This window comes from Fusarium musae, chromosome 6 (genome assembly GCF_019915245.1).
Source record: "Fusarium musae strain F31 chromosome 6, whole genome shotgun sequence".
In the NCBI taxonomy this organism is placed as follows: domain Eukaryota; kingdom Fungi; phylum Ascomycota; class Sordariomycetes; order Hypocreales; family Nectriaceae; genus Fusarium; species Fusarium musae.
The window spans coordinates 1249976-1269366 of NC_058392.1; the positions used below are offsets into that span (position 1 = coordinate 1249976).

Sequence of the window (19391 nt, forward strand, 5' to 3'; positions counted from 1 at the left end):
TAGAGTAACTACCTCCAACACTATCGCAGCACAACCGTACACCGTGATACCTATCATGGAACCACTCGTGGGTCGGCTCCCAGGTCCTGAAGTGATGATTTATTCAAATAAAGACAAGTTATATTCCCTGATGAGATGGCCACCTGATGTATCTGCCCGATGAAAGAAACTATCGTAGGCGACTCCTCTGGAAGTCAGGTGGCTCGGTCTGGCTGTTCTATGAACTTCAACGGCTGCAACGTAGATATGCTGTGTGAGTAGCAGGGCCATTTCACCGTTGCACAATTAGATCGAGAAAACCCATCAGTCATCAGGGAGTCTCTGAGGTCCCTAGTTGAAAGGGCAAGTCGAGTTTTCGAGTTTTCAGTAGTGCAAACATTGATCAGCCAGATGAATGATCTTATAGTTCTCGATCACTCATACCCGAAAGTCCAATACTCTTAACATATCTTAAGAAGCTTTCGCTCCCGGTTTATTCGTTCTCTCAAAGAGTAGGACTCCAAGCAAACGCTCCGAGTACATAAATTTGATGCTGATGGGAGGTATATCATGATTTTGTTATGAAAGGCTTCCCAACCTAACAAATCTCTCAAGTATTGGCACTTTCTAGAAGCTGATGATCTCGACTGTAACAAATAACTGAATTAATGATTTCTTTTTGTCTTTTCGCAATGAGTTTGTGCGGCCCTGTGGTAAACTCATACACAAAACCAGTTCAAGCAAGAGTTGTCACCCCATGAGTAGAAATGTGACTGATTCTCTCACCTACCAAAATGGCGCCGCAACATGAGAGGACAGTAGAGCATTGGAATTGATTGACTTGAGTTGGCTTGGCCATGTTGTATAAGGTAGACCTGCTTGAATGTTTTCTCGATCGTTGAGTAGAAGTAGCCATTCGATTATAAGACGCTGAGTTGAAACTCTTACGACCTTAAGATATCGGGGTATGCGTCTAACGAAGCTGGAGTACTTGTAAAAGTGGCTATGACTTAGCAGCACTAGGTACTGGTTAAATGATTAACATGGCTAAGAGCATGTACTGACGGAAATTAACGGGATTTCGTAAAGATTGACCACCTTGATGCGATACCGGTACTGACATCGGTAGGGCTGGTGTGAGGATGAGTCAGCCAAATAGAATTTTTCTTTTTTTCTTTTTTAGTTATACATTGCTCGCTTCGCCTAGATGCTTGCAAGGTCCCTTGTCCCTCTGCCAGTATAACCAGACTTACAATTATTTCGCCTGAAGACTTGACCAGAAATCTCTTCCAAAAATGAGCGAAACACTTGACGCGGCGCCGCCGCATGCTACCTTTGATGTAAGGACTAGAAATTCTCAAATCTCGACGTAGTACTAGTACTGACCACTGCTATCAAGACCGTCCTCGTCTTGGATCTCGGATCCCAGACCAGTCATGTTTGTTCTCTACTCCTGCTATGTGTGCGTGATAAAGACTAATTAAACAAAGCTCATTTTGAGACGTCTGCGATCTATTGGAGTTTACTCCGAGATGCTGCCATGTACTCAGAAGCTCAAGGATCTTTCCTGGAAACCCGTTGGAATCATCCTTAGTGGGGGTCCCTCAAGCGTGTATTCTCCCGATGCACCAAACGTGGATCCGCTCGTGTTCGAGCTCGGTGTTCCTGTGTTGTATGTTGAACGCCAAAAGAATGATGAAAAGGCTGCTAATGTGTTTGTGAAGGGGAGTTTGCTATGGCTGTCAACTAATTGGTATTTTGCCCCCTGGATATATCTGAGTGACAGTTGACTAACGACTGTCCCAGCATGGCGAGTAAACCCAAACAATGTGGCACCTGGCGTGGCCCGTGAATACGGAGAGACTTCTATGGCCATCCGTAGAGTCGGTAACCATGCTGACCGTCTCTTCGAGGGATTGGGAGACTCTTTAAATGGTTCGTTCTGCAGATCTTGTCTTTCTGGCCTGGCTTAATGGTATCTAACGTTCTCTGACTACAGTTGTAATGAGCCACTTCGACAAGCTCGTTCATCTACCCGATGGTTTCAAGACCATCGCCACTACCAAGAACAGCGAGTTTGCTGGCATTGCCCATGATTCTCAGCCCGTCTTTGGTATGTGTGTCTTGTGAAGCTGTCGCCAAGCTTTACTAATAAGTATGGCAGGCATCCAATTCCACCCTGAAATCTCTCATACAGAGCGTGGAACGGACATAATCGCCAACTTCGCTCTCAAGATTTGTGGTGCCCGAGCGGACTGGAAGATGGACAACTTCTCAGAGCGAGAAATTGTTCGAATTCGACAGCTGGTTGGCGACAAGGCACAAGTTGTATGTGTTCCAATCTTACCCAACGCCCTATGTCAACTTACTAATTACTTCGCAGATTGGAGCTGTTTCCGGAGGTGTTGATAGTACTGTGGCGTATGATACTCAGGTCAAAAGATCTCTACCGAACACGTTTCACTGACGCCTAACAGGGCTAAATTATTGACGGAAGCAATTGGAGACCGCTTCAAGAGCATTCTAGTGGACACCGGTGAGATCTTGTTGCTTGACAACGTATTTGCGCCTCAGAGTAATGTTCTAATGTGCTTTAGGTCTGATGCGTCTGAATGAGTGCGAACAGGTCAAGGAGACCCTGGACAAGCACCTGGGAATTAACCTGACTGTGGTGGACGGATCTGATCTCTTCTTCAGCCGTCTTGCAGGAGTCACGGAGCCAGAAGCCAAGAGGAAGATTATCGGAGAGACTTGTGAGACTTACCCCTGGAAGCCGACTAGCCTACCATGCTGACCCCAGGCAAAGTTATCGATCTCTTTGAAATCGAGGCACTCCGGTAAGCATATACTTGTCCTCTTCTGAACTGTGGAAGACTAACTAAACCTTTTTTTTACAGTATCGAGAAGGAAGCAGAAAACACACCGTTTGCCGGAAAGGTTGAATGGTTCCTTCAGGGAACACTCTATGGTCGGTTCTTAACTTTACTTACCATGGATCGAAAATATTAACACGATACAGCGGACATTGTGGAAAGTTTGAGTTTCAAGGGAGCCGCCAGTTCCACCATCAAATGTAAGTCTCCCCGTTGTTCATTTCTCGTTATGTACTGGGGAGACCGAGAAGGAAAAAATGCCTGCGCTTTGAACACCGAGGCAACCCCCTCAATCCCAACTTCTTATGCACCTCGCGAATGCCGTTGCAGACACTAACTGATGCATAGCTCACCATAATGCGGGAGGACTTCCTGCTCGCATGCAAAACGGCGTAAGTTGCACCCGATTTTCCATAATTTAATGGGAAGATACTGATAAAAAACAGGAGGCACACCTCAAACTCCTTGAGCCGCTCCGAGAACTGTATGTGACCAGTCTTGAATACGAATCTAATGAGAGGGTCATTGCTGGTTATAGTTGCTAACAATGCATAGTTTCAAGGACGAAGTGCGGGCTTTCGGACGCCAACTGCAGATTCACGAGGAGCTCATTGGAAGACACCCTTTCCCTGGTCCTGGTTTGGGCATCAGAATCATCGGCGAAGTCACCCGCGAGCGTGTCGAAATTGTGCGCAAGGCGGATCATATCTTCATCTCCATGATCCGTGAGGCTGGAATTTATGACGAGGTTCGACGCGACCACCTGTCGTCTGTGAGAAGTTTTACTAATCGATTTGCCAGGTCACCCAAGCCTACGCTGCACTTGACACAAACAGAGGTAACCCCTTTTCTTCCATGCTATGAAATTGTATCAATATCTGACTTGCATTCGTCAACAGCCGTCGGAGTGCAGGGTGATGCCAGAGCGTATGGCTACATCTGCGTTCTGCGAGCCGTGACCAGCTTGGATATGATGAGCGCCGAGCCCTACGAGTTCGAGTGGAGTCTTCTCAAGGCTATTAGCAGACGCATTGTGAACGAAGTCGATGGCATTGCGAGGGTGGTATACGACACCACGTCTAAGCCTCCAGGTAAGAGCCTCCTCTAGGCTTCTCCTTCGCATGCTTGTGATGTTAACAGACCGACAGGAACGATTGAATTGGAGTGATACTGCTCCCCGATCGAGTTCAAAGAAGATTTTACCAGGCTGCTCTTTCAACGCAGACCTGAGATGGCGTTTAGAAGGATGGAATAGATTTGCCGAATAAAGGGATATGTGTCTTAGCTGCGGATCTGCGAAATAGGAGGTTACGACTCGACTCGACGCCCTAGCGACTCTGCAATGGAAGTCAATCCAGGCTAAGCGACGGGACACATTTCCTCCGAGTCTTGATCAAGGATAGCACTTACCTTACGTAGTCTCATGATTTCAATGATTATGTTTTTCTTTTGAGAATACCGGCTCTGGTCTCTTCAGGCTACACAGTAACGACTTTTACTCAGTTCAAGCTATCAGCTTCGCGGCCGGTGGTGAGTTTACCGAGACGGTTCTTGCAAGCAAGGCCAGAGTATAAAATGCTACATCTGGGGAAATACATCCCGCAAGACCAGCGTCTAGCCCGATAGACACACAAGCCCCTTTTGTCCCTTGATCGACCGGTATTGATTGGGCACTTCGCACCATAATGTGAGAAGGATGCCAGTCTGAGCTGATTACAACGTGGCATGGATTTGTTTCAATCGTGAAGAATTATAGATATATACGTGTCTGTGAGTCGCCATAGAATAGCCAGGGGCCAGCACATCAAGATCGAGAAGCAGCTCAACCGCAGCCGTGAAGTAACTGTACTCACAAAAAAAAAGCGTGTATAGGTCCTCAGTGGTAATTGCCATTAATGCCCGCCACTAGCGGTAGGACAGTCGGCGGTGAAGTTTGTCTATGGATTGGTTCGTATGATCACTGGCTAGAATGGTATACTTTGCCTTGCCAAGGCGGACTTCCGAGGGGATCAATACATGGAGTGATAGGATTTCCTGTGAAACAGAGTGGACAGGAGCAGCATTGTCAAGGAGCCAATGTTCCAGAATACGATGCTATCTCGTTTCATGCAGGGCTCTGTCACTTGTCACCTGAAGACCTGAAGATTCACATCATGGTGAGACAACAAAGGGCCACAGGACACAGTTTCCGGGCTGCCCTCTTGATAATTCTTCATAGTCTCAAGACCACAAGGGGTTTATGGCTTCCCGTTTGATCGACGGAAGGCGAATGATCTAGATATCCAAGCAACTTGAAAAGGTCGGTGAAAGGCACCGCCTCCAGTCTTCAATAACATCTGCGAGTTAACGTGGTCTCTGAAACGTCGATGGGAATCCATCGAATAAGGTAATGCTGTGGCTTTGACAGCGGGCCGTTCCCTGACTCGATATGCTGGCATGACAACGAGTAATGTCTGAGTAGGCGCTTGGGACATGTCTTCGGGAAATGTCATTGTTTGGTGATTGGGTAGCCCAAGTGCAGACGTCGCATAAATTCCGATACAGACACAAGTGATTGGGTGATAGGGTACATTCTGTTGTCATCGGTCAGTCATGGCATAAAGTTGGGAGACGATTCTGTTGGTGATGACTGTCAACCCCTATTATGATTACTGGAATTTTCAAAATCGATCCTTTCGGAAATCACAATAGGATAACTGCCAGTTTCCGTAAAATAATTATTTCCGACAAACGCGCTTGGCAAAAATAGAACGGTCACACACGAGTTTCTCTGCCTCACTGAGTAACATAGGTACTTTACTGAGGTCGAGAATGTGGCTGTTTGATGCCGGGAGTTTCGTTCTATTTGGAGGCTTTTTTTATGCCCAACTCAACTTGCCAAACCACTCGACTTAGATTTTCTTAAAATAAAGGCATTTCTCGTGTCTTTTTAAAAGTGAAATATCAGATATCTCAGAGAAACAACATCACTTACACTTCACTAAAGCCAAAGACCAAACACAGATCGTCGATTTATTCTTAACACAGTCACAGAACATCAATAATCTGGCAAGGCTTCAACGAGCCGCCCTACGGCCGGGTCTAGCCTTGTCTGTGTCTCCTTGGTTTCTACTCGTCTAGCCACCCAGATCTACACAGCACCCAACGACAGCTAGGTGCCAAAGAGGGCGAGGGAGAGAGGCAGCCGTCTTCCGCATTCCATCCTTCACTCACAGCAACAACTTATGAGCTTGATCTGTCCAAGTTCTTGTTCCTTGTCATTATCAATTATTATTGCAACACTGACGCTTTTCCATTTGCCACAAGCAACGATAACAGGACTCGGCGCAGAACAAAACTCTAAAAGCCAGACAAGCCCAAAGCGAGACGTCATTGTCCGCCAGACTACACTACCCACCATCGCGCCAGTTAACGCCAAAGCCAAAGCCAAAGCCAACGTTACCACGCCAAAACTCTCTCTCATTCTTAGCGTCAATCTTGTACCGATCTGTTCAGTGGGCACATGGTTGCAGAGCCTCATGATTCAAAACCCAGCACGGTTGAACATTCTAGCTCGGGTCTGACAGCCCTCTTGGCCTTAGTCTGGGACTATTCGCCTCGAATTCACGAGGTCCCTGTCCCTGACATCGAAGCCTGAAAGACTCCATCTCCGCCAAATCTACTCCGTAAACTAGAATCGCTTCATAGATACGTACCTCAACATCCCGCTCTGGTATCAACGACTACCCCAGTGGACCCGTTCGCAGCCCAAGGCCTGAGCCCGAGCCCGAGCCCGAGCCTGAGCTTGAGCCTAAGCCTGGGATCAAGGTTGTTTGTCTGTTCACACGCTTAGTTTTGGGCATCTGAGTTTTCGGGCTCGCGTTCTCGTTGGCTTGTCCCCGTTGTTGCTCTCCAAGAGCCCAAAATACTCAGTGCTTCCATCACTCAATTGAGTTAGGAAGCCCGGTGAAAAGCCGAGGAAGGCTAGGCAAGTGCCACTGAAACTCCGCTCAGAAACGGCGGGATATTGATTATTCTTGAGGTACCTACAAGTCAATGCCTGGTGCTGTCGAGATGACAAAATGTAGATGCTGTGAAAAAGAAATTGTCTAACTGTTGTGCTGTCAGGAAGAGGTCCGTACGGTTACAAAAAGGCCAAACCGGGTAAATAACAACCCTCAGGTTAGCTCAATAACCTCGACTACCTACCGACCTAGGCACGGAGCCCAGGTAACTATCCTGCTCTTGGTGCTGACAATTGCATCCCGGCGGGGGGACTCGCTCTCTGGCTCTTACCGAGATCATTGCATACACATGGTCTTGTCTGAAGACGACGATTGCATGGGAACTTTAAGTCAACGTTTACAGCTTGCAGTCGCCGTTCTCAACGCCACTACATCGATCGTCATCGGTACTCCCACAACCCTCTACTAATAAGTTACTGATCAGGGGTTGCTGGCACTGGGCAGCTAGTTGCTCTGACCACAGCGGAGTGCAATAATCTGCTACTTTTCTCAGCGCCTTGAGTTGTCGAGGGCTGTTCCGGGAGATAGACCTCGATTCTCGCAAAACACCATCAACTGTCTCTTCCTCCTTCTTCTTCCTTCTTCCCTCTCCCTGCAACTCTTCCCAATCTCTCCATAATTCTTGGTCCTCTCGGTATTGCCCCTCACCCCACCTTGACCACCTTTCTGGTGGTGGACCCTCCTCGTACAAGAGAGAGCACACGCACAGAGCAGAACAAAGAACGCTTTGATAGCTCGATTGTATTCCCCTCTCGAATCCGTTCATAGCAGCATTTACGAGTTGTAAGTATCCACTGGAAGATCCCACTTTCGTTCGTACTTTAAATTTGCTGACCGACTGCTGCTCGAACCATTCAGTACACTAAAGATAGTCCTCACGAACCAGCTTCTTTATTATACACGCCTGAGTCTCACTCATTTCACCTTTCAATCGGCCTGCCGAGGTGTGAGTGCATTCAATTGCAGTAGCGGCTTTCTTGTAACAGAAGACTGCCCTCGCTGCTCTCTACTTTCAATTACATCTTCTGAAACGCAGTGTTACTGGTCACCCTGCATCATCTCAATCAGTATCATCCGATCTCAACGCCACCGCTCCAAGCGGAAGCGCATCGATAACAACAGCAACAAGAAAGAACATTCCTTGTCAAGTCCTCAGCCTAGCCAGACATTTTATTTGGCTGCAAAACGAATCCTGGGTCTTCGTCACCATATCAGACATTACCCTGCCTGACCCTGCTATTTGCTCCCTGGTCCACGCTGACAAGGACTGACCAAGTTCGACCCCTCCTCACGTGGCCTTGGCTTCGAAGTACATACAGCAAGGTTGATTGCCGTCATCCTGCACCACGGACGGAACGATACGCCACGGCTGCCTCCACCCAGTCCAACGTCTGGCGTCCTAACGCTACCGCTTTTCTCCACGACATCGCCCTTTGTCCGACGTTTCTCACGACTCGCCTCCGATTTCGTACATTTGAGATTTCCCTCGCAGCTGGCTCACAACAGCACACATAGTTCGACAGCTCGGCGATCAGAGAGGCTTCGCAATCCTGTGTAGCCTCACGTCATCATGACGGACCGTCATCGCTATCCGTCCTCGGGACGAGCGGCCACCTTTGCCAACCATGCGAGAACTTCTCTGCCGTCAAGCATTGGCTACACTTCTTTGTACGCTGGTGACATGCACGTCATGCCGACTTCGACCCGACAGCAGCAGCCCATTTCGACGACACCACGAGGATACGTTACAACTACTTCTACAGCACCAACACCAAACACCACCACCCGGACGTACGCCGTTACTCAGGACCCTCGTTCACACAGACCGACTACGCGGGATGTCACACGCTCCCAGCGGTCCTCCACACTAGATTCTACTAGTCGTCCCCCAGTAATTGTCATGACCACCCAGAAGGACCGCGCCAATGGTACGAGTTCTCATTCTTCCAATGCTCGCCCCGGAAGTCCCTTGAGGGATGACTACCGTTCGAGCGATGGGCAGTTTTATACACAACCTGCCTCATCTATACGTTCACGCAGCACAGCCCGCTCCTATGCCGATCAGCCAGGAAACGACACTTATGCTCGCAGCAGCAGAGACCGCAGCAACAGCTTGGTACGCGACGACCCCTACCGCAACAGCCGTCATTCTGCTATATACCAGAATAATCCCCGCCAGAGCTCTAGTAATATCGACTATGGGGATGACGGTTATCAGTACACTAATGCTGGTGAGCTGGTTCGCTACGACCTCGATCATTCAGGCCCTGCGAGGACTCGCAGACGTGAGAGTTTCGACCGTGGCTACTACCGCCCGAATATCAACTACAACGCGGACCAGCGAACGTTCAATGTGGATACTAGCCCAGACTTGAGTCGCAACTACATAACAACAAGCACAACCAGCGTCCCAAGCAATCGACAATACGATAACCGGGGCGGTCCACCACCAAGTACACGAGGGTTTGACAAGATTCGAGGGTACGAAAGCCCGCGGGACTTTGGTCCGATGCCCTCTAAGACTCCCGAACCGACCTTGGTCAAACAGGACACCCCCCTTGTTGCGACTACGGAAACCACAAGACGGCCTCGGCCAGTGTCATTGTACCAAGAGGGACCACCTCGTTCTTCGCATCACGACGATTACTATCGGAGCCGAGAAGACGAAAGAAAAATGCGAGAATTTCGTGATCAGCCAGAATCTGAACTCACTTATGAGCCCGAGCGCGCATACGAGGCACCATACTTCCAAGATGACAGAGTTACTTCCCGTGGCTTTGGCATCCGAACTGACACTGCTGACGAACACGATGATCGCCGTGAACGTCGCCTGGAACAACCGAAAAAGCGATCAGATGAAGACCTGCCACGTGATGCTGATTATGAGCGCGATGATCGACGTCGAGGCCGGCTTGATTCCAAAGACACTCGCCGTGAGAGACGTGAGAGTAAGAAAGGGAGTGATGATGACGAAAAGGAGCGTACTCGGTTCCGTGACAAGGTGGCTACTGGCCTGGGTATTGCTGCGACTGCTGTAGGCCTCGTGCCTGCCGTCAAAGACGACGACAAACGCGACAAAGAGCCCGGCAAACGTAAAGGCTCTGATGACGAACGTGAGCGCGACCGTGAACGTGAAAAAGACCGAGATCGTGACAGGCGGCGAGATTCGATGAAAAGTGAACGCCCAAGAATCGTCGAGAGAGATGTATCGCGACAGCGTGATCAATCAAGGCAGCGTGACCAGGATCGTGATTCCAGAGAGACCAGTCGTCGAAACGGGGAGTCCCGTAAGAGCACTGAAGCCGTCATTTCGTCATCTGAATCCGACGAAGGCAAAAAGTCCACTCGGAGACGTCGCAATTCAAATGCATTCAATCCGAATGATACTACTGAACTGCGGAATCTCAAGGACCAACTGGCAGCCCTGAAGACCACTGACAAAGAAAAGGAGAAAGACACCCCGGTCGTGGTCGAAAGTAAGTCACGGTCCTCTTCACCTACTCGAGAAACGAGAACAGCAATAGAGGCTCGTCCATCCAAAGACTCCCGGTCACCACCCGATGCCAAGCCATCTGGACCCCCTGAAGAAGAATCCCGTGGCCGCGAATCCCAGCAGACCCCTCCGGATGACAAACAAGTGCGTGTAGTATCGCCCCCTCGTGATAAAAAGGATGAGAAGCCGCTCAAGGGTATCTTGAAACAACCAAAGGTCAGCTTTCCAGAGGAGCCGAATCCCATTCGTGAAGGGGTTGCACCTCACAAGGAAGACAAGAAAGCCAGAGAAGCACCTGCAGGTGCAAAATGGACCAAGATCAGCCGCAAGGTTGTTAACCCTGAGGCCTTGACCATTGGCAAAGAGAGGTTCGAGGTCAGAGATGACTTTGTCATTGTACTACGGGTACTCAGCAAAGAGGAAATTCAGGCATATGCCTCGGCAACACAAGTCTTGAGAGGTATGTTCTAAGTTCAGGCTTTAGGCTTGGCTTGAGCTGGTGCTAATTGCGAAATAGAGAGACGTCGCCGCGACGATGATGGTGGTGATACGGATCGGGATCGTGACCGTGATGAGGATGACAGGAGAAGACATCATCGTCCTCGCCGCCATCGGGACGATGACTCTTCAGACTACGAGGACAAGGATCGTGACCGCGACCGCGACCGCGAACGACGCAGGCGTCATCGAGATGAGGAAGAGTACGACACCCGGTCAAGGGATTTGGACCATCATCATCATCATCACCACCACCGCTCTCAGCGAGAACGCGAGCCTGTGCTTGAGGCTTAGTGAGAGAAAGAGCGTTGAAACCACCATACCACTATCTATGGCTGAATGTTTTGATTGAGTATTTAAGCGTTGCATCGAATGACTCCAATGGCGGGCCTTCTTTTATCAGGTATATATTGAGCGTTACCACACATCACACATTAAGCATAAAAATCGGGCAATTTAGCGACGCATTCTGGATAAACAAACATAAAATGAAATATGTTCTGGTTCATATTATTCCTGCATTATTTTAGCACTGGTCCGCCCCATATGGTTACATAGCGCTGAGTATAGAAACAGAGTTTCAACAGTCGACTTGCAAATTTCTCAGATCTCGGCTTATCAGAGGATCTCGGTGCAAGGCACGAGACCGTCTCCAAGTTTGAAGACTGGAGAAGAGGGCTAGTAACGGTACGTCGCAGGTTGGGTAGCAGCATTTCATATCGGGTGCCTACAGTGGCAAAATGGTGGAAGAGATGGGACTAGTTAAGATGTGATGGGGAGCTTGATGAGGCTTTCTTGGCTACTAACTAAGGAGTTTGTGGGTATCGTATTTGCTCTTGTTGTCTAGATCCATTCCATGTTTCACGGCATTATGAGAACGAGCCTACAAGTTTGCAGCAACAAGTCCAGCTACTAGTTCCCTTTCATCCTGGAGGACCGATAGATGCGTCCAGTCCAATGTCGGCTTCGTATGGTAACAGAAGTCGTGACAAGGACCATAACCTATGCCAGCAGCGCCCGCATCGAGATGAAAGAGGGAATTGAGGCTTCGCACGGAAAGCTTCCTCGTCACATTTACGCTGGCTTCCGTAGTTCCATTCCCTTCACCGTCCAAACATATGTTCGAGCCATGATCACCCATCTCCTCCAGCACAGGATGTCGTACCACATCCTAGTCTGGGCTCAAAGCCGCTACCCGTGGTTTATCTGATACATCATGAACGAAAAGACACCGTATGGATTGACGCCTCCACGCTGAAGCAGAACGTTTGGATGTCATGTTACCTGCAAGCATCCTGATGCGCCAGGCACGGGTAGAGGCATGAGAGGAATGAAGCTGAATCATACCGACCCCTCTCATCCTTGCCAACGTCAAACTTCTGAACTTGTCCCGTTTACGGTGATTCGTTAGCACTCTTCATATACTGGCGGTACAAAGTTGTGCGGGGAGTTGAAGCTCCCACCGTGGCTTGTCCGGATGAGCGAACAAAGAAGTGTTATGCACGAGACGACCATCAAATGGGGGTTTAGAAGCCCTGCCTAGTGACTGAACTTGTTCAAGCCCTCTATGACAAGACAAGAAGAGGGATGGCAGGAAATGTTATAAAGGTCACTCACTGTCCTACATCGTGTGCGGTGTTGAGTCAACATGAGATCAGAGCTGGACAAGCAGAAGCCGTGATGAAGAATGCATGCGTTTCAAGTGTCCACTTCCGGCTGTGGAAGCGCCTAGTAGATGGCCTAGTCTTGTTCAAAGTATAAAAAAACGGACTTGGCGGCTGCATGATACTGTCACGAGTCGTGACCGTTCCAGGCTGGCACAAGACAAGCAAGCCATTCGGTGTCAAGTTATCAAATGTTTTACTGTTTGCCCACTCATCCCAAGAATAGCAACTCAGCAGCCACGTCCCCAAGGGGAGCGAACGACGCCCAACCGCCGATCTCTGGCTTGATGGTGGCGGGAACAAAAAAAAGACACGTCTAGATCTCCACACCTTCAGAGATGATTTTAGACTGTGTCAACGGCAGAAACGCCAGCCAGCCAGCCTACGGATACTGCGAATGGTCGCTGGAAATGCAAGTTGTTGTAATTACAGTACCCCTTTCCCCCATCTCATCACATTGCGTGGCTTTAAATACCTCTAGCCGGCCAATGAGCCGTGTCGTGTGCTGATTGTTTGCGAGACTACTCCGTAACAAATGGCATGTCTCAACATTTTCGAGGAAATGGCGGATATTTTCCGCCTCCGAATGCGATAGAGGCAATAGTCTCAACCACGATGCATTTGAAGATTAGCTTTGCGTCTCTAGTATAAGATATCAGCCGCGTGGGGAAACAGGCAGCATGTCAGGGATCTCACGGGAAATACATACATGGCAGGGGCTACAACATACTTAGATACTCTAAGCAACTGCTGACAGGACCTGCCAGCATGTACAAATATGTACGGAGTATCCAGATTCTCGTTTGCCATCGGTACGAACGAGCTTCTCAACTAGAGTCGGCGGGCCGCAGCGAATGCTTGCGGTTCTGTATCTCATGATTGTGCTTAAAAGGATACCCTCAGAGCTATTGTGGGATTGTAATCGGGCTTCATATGATCTCAGGCTTCTCATAGTGAGCGGTCGTGGCTCGGTAGAACGAGTGAATTATCAACGCATGCGAATCTACGGATTGGTATGAGTCGATTTTACTGACTCTCAAGGTTTCCTGTGCTTCCCAGGCTGCCTAGGCCTCTATACTCCGTACTGGTGCAGTCTTCATGTCAAAGTGGCCAGGTTTTTCGACTTGCTATGGGACCTCTGGCTCTTATCAATTGTCCATCAATTCATTGATGTTAGGGACAGTGACTGTCTATGTCTTCGAAGACGTTCAAGCAGAGATACTCCAGATCTTATCCCTTGATTGCTGTAAGCTTCTTCTGACATTGATAGTAGGTGCTGATCTCTTTCTATCACTGTCGTGAAATAGTAGTATGGATTTATTTGTATTCATCTTTCACGCTAATGGTATATAGAGGATTTGTGAAGCAGCTGTGTAACTGCACATGGAAACAGCATTAATATAATACGAAGGTAACTAATCTGAGGGAAAGTAATCATGCTCCATATTCACGAATGGATCTCAATCAGAACTATGGGCTGTTTTTCTTCAATGCCTAGGTGGATCTGCCAGCAACACCGGCAGTTGAGTTGGTGAATAGGAAGAGAGCCTCCCTGGGAGCTTGGGTCGAGCTCGGCTACACATTGAAATTTAGATTCGGTTACAGACCTCCAGGAGGCTATCTGTAGGTCTTTACGCGCAAAGTTCTCCCACGAACCACCGTGAAAGCGGAACCCCTTGCCGGTGATGTCGTCTCAATTAGTCTTTTCGAATACTTGTGCTGTACGTACCTATGAAGCACCCTTGTCCGGGGATGACGGGCGCACCCCTTCTGTGCATCTTGGCTGTGCCTGGAAATGGCGGACCCTGGTCGAGCCGGACACACAGTCCCAGTGTCCCACAACGGCTGGTAGTCGCTCGAGTTGAGTGTGGGCTCACATCCCCCCTGACCGACATTCCAGACATGGGTCGTTAGGAACCAACGAAGGACGTAACTGCAGTAAAGAGATTGAAGGTGCAAAGACTCGTCAGATAAAGTCGTTGATGCGCGCGACATTGTATCATAACTATCGTTGGTCTGGTCGTATACGACTCCGAGATGGGAATTGGTAGAAAATAGCGGTGACTCAACTAATCTGTGGAGTGTAATGGTTCTTGCTCGTTAAGAATCTTCAAAAAATAGCCCAGTATGTCTGCTAATATTATGGCTCTCGGTTTGTAAGTCAGGTATTGACAATCTGGTTCATAATCCCGAGATTGTGCCAGGATACGGTTTTAAGCCCTGAGTCCATATCAATCTTGAGCGGTAGGGCTGCGAGGATGACTCAAGACGTCGTCAAGAGGTTCGTGAGTTAGCTTGCGGCGACAGCTAGGCACAGCACCTCTGGGCCCTTGATCGCACCTCGTGTATGGCAGTACCGGGTCAGGGTCTGTGACAGCCTTGTGCATGTTGACAGGTGGTGCCTATCAAACGCAAACCAAGCCCATGACGGACGAGTGTCAAAGAAATCGCGGATCTATGAAGGCCCCGGCCAGATCTGACGATAGCTACGGACAGGGCTCAGATAACTAATGGTATGAGGTTGCAGAATTGGAGTGCGTGAACAGGCACGATGTGTAATGGCTTTGAGCATTCATCAAATACATCCCAATGAAGATGCGTATTCAGGCTGCAACTCCGAGGTAGGCTGAATGTGAAGCCAGCTTCCATCCTGATATCCTTCGGCTGTGCCTCGGAGCGCAGCGGGGAACACGGCTTCAGTGGCGGTGATGCCGTTGCGCTGTTTCTTGAACTCCAATCATGGGCAGTAATGCAAAAGTGATCATGTTGTTTTCAACAGTTGCTTCAGTGGATTAAGACACCATAGGGAGTATGGGACCACAAGTCAGTGCAGCAAGTTACTTTGCATGCTATTTGAGGATGCCACAATCGACACTAGAGCAAAGCGAGAAGGTCCCTTGAACTGCAGAGTCGACATCAAGCATGTAACGCGATGGCCGAGGTTGGTGACCACAGGTTGTCAGCCGTGCATGAGATGGGAAATGAGATGTTGATGAGTTTGACTCTGGGGCGACTTAGCGGCATCCTAAAATTAACTAGAGCCCAAGTTAGGAATAGTAACTTCTGCAGAGCAAGGCTTCACACACACCATCACTCCAGAAGTCCCTCAGACTTTGCACCACTCCCCCACCTGCACTGCATGAGGCATCGGGACGGCTAGTACCATCCATAGCGCTGAGCGTTGGCAGCTGGCGAAATAATGACAAGCTACGGAGTACTGTAAGCACGTACTGTAGTAGGGTAACGATGGAGGTCGTCTCCAATAGGCTCTCGAGTGCCACTACGAGATCGAGACGGATGGTGTTCCCATATTCTGGAGAGGCTTGGGCGTGATCTTACTATGTATCTGCGTGCGAAATGCCCTGTATGTTGATGTGTTTGCTGCTGCATGTCGATTCGCAAGGCTGACATGAAAGTGGTAGTGGTAGTGGTGATGGTGATGGTGATGGTGATGATGTCGTCGTCGTCGTTGACGTTGGTCCAAAACCTTCATGTTTGAGTCAGGAACAAGGCGCGGGAGGCTGTCCAAGTGCGGCACATGTTCCAAGCCACCACTTTGCCTCTGGTGGGGGCATCCCTCCTTGTAATTAAGCCGTTGGCGAAGGGGAGAGCCACAATTCGAAGCCGTCGAACTCACATGAGATTTGGCAGGAGCGTGGGCGTCATGCTTTCCGTAGGGCAGGATTGGAGAATCTCTCTTTAGGTACATCGAGGTACATACACGTCGGTACCTAAGGTAAAGGTACCTTACACCCCTAAGTGCCTTACACCTCATAACCCCCTTCACCTCATTCACCGCTACCCACCAGCCTCTCTAGGTATTAGCATCCATTGTGTTATAGATCCAGCAAAGAGATGCACTGTTGCACCAACTTCGTACATGCCGTGTCCGTATTACGTTGTCCTTCGTCGCGGCGAGTCCAGTGGAACATGAAATAAATGCACATTCTCCCTGGCTTGAATGCGCATAATGCGAATGAATACCGAGTAAACAGGCATAAATTAAGTTATGACTTGTGCTGGCGCTAAATGGTTCTTTCTAAGGTTCAGTCATCAGCGGCACCTATGCCAAGATTGGGACATCTCTGCTCCACGTCTAGAGTAGTCATTATTCTGATGGTTCCCAATTCATGATGGTTGACTCTCAAGTGGGTATCTCAATACCAAATTTGGTGTTGGTGGCCTCTCGGATTGTCATCTCGTAACGTCGGTCGCTTATTTAACTGATTTCGTCGTTTTGAGTAAAATTTCCGTCCATACGTTGACGCAGCGTCAGCCTGCGTTTCTCTGGAGGTATTGATCACTCATGTTCAAAGCCACGTCCATCGTTATCGCTGTGTATTCGCACTTCACTTCGATTATCAATGTGCAGCAGAGGTTTAAGCTGCCTCATGCCACATGGACGGGCTATAAACTGCCATGGGTCATCCATTGCCGCGGGCTCTGGCAAGGGGCTTCCCTTGAGCTTCATGCCTCCCCTACCCTCCATCCCCCCCGTGGTCCATCTCCACAACTCCGAGTCGACGGACCACCCGCGACAACCCTGGTCTCCCGCTCCCAGCACTCAGGTCAATTACCGGGTTGGGTAACGACGGTTTCTTTGAGGTTGACCGTTGGACGTTGAACCTTAAACAGGGGCTTCCCACCAAGATGCAATGAATGCTCAACTTGGAGCTCGGTCGCATAGGTATTGCATGCATTGGACACCAGTCTGGTCATGCTGTTTCGACAATTGTGATGATAATCTTGCAGTTGCCTATGCGCTCTGTGAGGGAGTTGCCAATTCTACTTGCATTCTTGCTTGGTCACGTCGCTTGATTTCACATCGAGCTATCACCCAAGGCAAGGTACTATCCAGGCCGACTTAGGTAGTTTATCACCACGATACTAGACAGAACACCCAATAGTCATAATACCAACCAAGTGACTACACTACCTACATACCGAATGTTTCCCCTCATGCTCCTTTCACTATATGTACTCCAAAAACATATCACCAGTGTAGCCTTGCCTACCCTGTACACATTTTTATTTTCCGAATCCATTACCTGGTGTTGAACCCTGCCCCTTGAAAGGCTTGTCATCTGCACGTACTCCCGCGAGTAGCCAGGCCCAGGTGGCATACCAGCAACTCTGTCAGGCAGGGTGGCTGCCAGGGTCCCCCCCCCTGGCCGCACAAAGAATCTGGAGAGAATGTCTCTAGAAGAACAAACCTGACAACAGCAAGGGACATGCCCAAGAGCAGTTACAAGCTTATAGTATGGGCCACTAGACGATCACAAGCCCCCCAGCATGAAAAGAGTAGATCTATCAAGATACAGGTCTGGCATGTCGCCCAGGCAGTACGATAGAATTCAATTTGTTCGTGAATTTCCCAGACCGCTTAAATACTGTATAGTAGAGAGTTGCCACGTACGCAATGGGTTGATGTCCCCTCCAGGTGCGCGTTTTGGTCTTAAATTAGTGAGAAGTTTAACGCGGTGGCTTGAGGTGGAAGACTGGTCTCACAAGAGGGTAAACGACCAGAAGGCAACCCTCAAATTGTCTCTGCTTCAGTACACCCGTTTCAAAGCTTAAAAATCCCAGTAATTTAGATACCGATGGATTCTTTTGTCGTCCTGACATAGGTCAGGGAGGAGCAAATTAAAATTGGTATGTAGCAACAAGAAGAAAAGAACAACATCTATAGCCAGCTTCTCCTCTCTAGGAATATTCAACCACTCCTCGCACAACGCATCGCCCAGTGCACCGCATGTCGCTCTAACATCCACATCCTCACGCAATGTTTCGATTGGTCGTGCCCAGCTACGCGAATGCTGGTCATCCAGATGCCGATTCTAGCACCCGTGTGACCATGTCAAGATCATCAATCTGGAGCAATCCATGTGCCCTTGTCCTCGAACGCATGCCACAAAGGCTCGTGCTGCCACAAGATTTAGGTCAATTTGAAGATCTAAGCATATGTATGCAACCAATCTCGCACTGCGTCTCGCACTGCAACATTCCACGAGATCATCGATAAGGGACGGAAACATTTATAGCATCACCGACAACCTGAACTTCACTGAACACCGCATAATTAGGTGGACCGTGGCCAGACCGCCGGTCGTTTATTCCCCAGGCAAAGCTCTCAGGTATCTATTTGTCTTTACAGGACCAGATGCTGTTTATACAAGGGGGAAGTTATCTGCTATTTAGGCCATTGTTTTCCCTCTTCGTCACAAACTAAGGCATTCCCTGCTTCACCCATTTCCCGCACCGACCAGAGTTAGCGTTGTCCCAAGTCTCTTTGACAGGCAACGGTTCCACCCACTACAGTCATCGAAGCCTACGACGTCTCGTTTTGCCAACGGTCCGTTCAGTTAGGTTGAGGGACTAATAGTTACTGGTACCGAATCAAGCCGGATACGCTGCGCTAGCCGGTACTTTTCCACAGCCAGAACCAGCTGGGATTCTCTTTGGTACCCCTGATATGTAAGGTATGTTAGCCATTACCGCCGTGCAGCTCCCCGCCCCCTGCTCTCACATGGCCGCCATCTGTCTTGTTTTGCTTCCCAATCTTGCTCGTTTTGGGGCCTAGCACATAATTACATCAACACTGATCAAGTGCTTTGTCTTGCTCGAACCAGGCTCGCTATTGCGGATTTGGTAGCGCGTTATTACAGCAAGCTCAGGCCGCGAAGAAGGGATATTGTGTCTCCGCTCATCTTATTGTGATTGCTGCCCAGTGAGCATCAGAAGCCGCTCTCCCGGGCCCAAGTTCCAAGCCAGGCCAAGTCAGGAGTGTGATATCGCTCAGGTTCACGCCCTGTAATTAAGGGCCCCGGCATGACTAAAGTCCCAGAGACCGTCGGCTGCCAGGGCTGGGGCAGTATATCTT

General features: G+C 49.2%; 2 protein-coding genes across 2 annotated transcripts; both read left to right on the forward strand.

Moving 5' to 3' along the window:
- Positions 1 to 1511: 1511 nt before the first annotated feature.
- On the forward strand, positions 1512 to 4020 carry GUA1 (GMP synthase (glutamine-hydrolyzing); the record flags this gene model as incomplete). The annotated part of the gene is made up of 17 exons (XM_044825899.1): positions 1512 to 1651; positions 1704 to 1732; positions 1786 to 1914; positions 1979 to 2092; positions 2144 to 2307; positions 2363 to 2400; positions 2457 to 2515; positions 2577 to 2732; positions 2780 to 2816; positions 2877 to 2947; positions 2999 to 3052; positions 3201 to 3244; positions 3299 to 3336; positions 3408 to 3624; positions 3654 to 3690; positions 3752 to 3943; positions 4001 to 4020. 17 exons carry the CDS (start codon positions 1512 to 1514, stop codon positions 4018 to 4020), a joined length of 1539 nt encoding a protein of 512 aa, XP_044678816.1.
- A 4406-nt stretch (positions 4021 to 8426) lies between these two features.
- Positions 8427 to 11141, forward strand: J7337_008279 (uncharacterized protein; the record flags this gene model as incomplete). The annotated part of the gene is made up of 2 exons (XM_044825900.1): positions 8427 to 10809; positions 10867 to 11141. The coding sequence occupies 2 exons, from the start codon at positions 8427 to 8429 to the stop codon at positions 11139 to 11141; spliced, it is 2658 nt and encodes an 885-aa protein (XP_044678817.1).
- Between the last annotated feature and the right edge of the window lie 8250 nt (positions 11142 to 19391).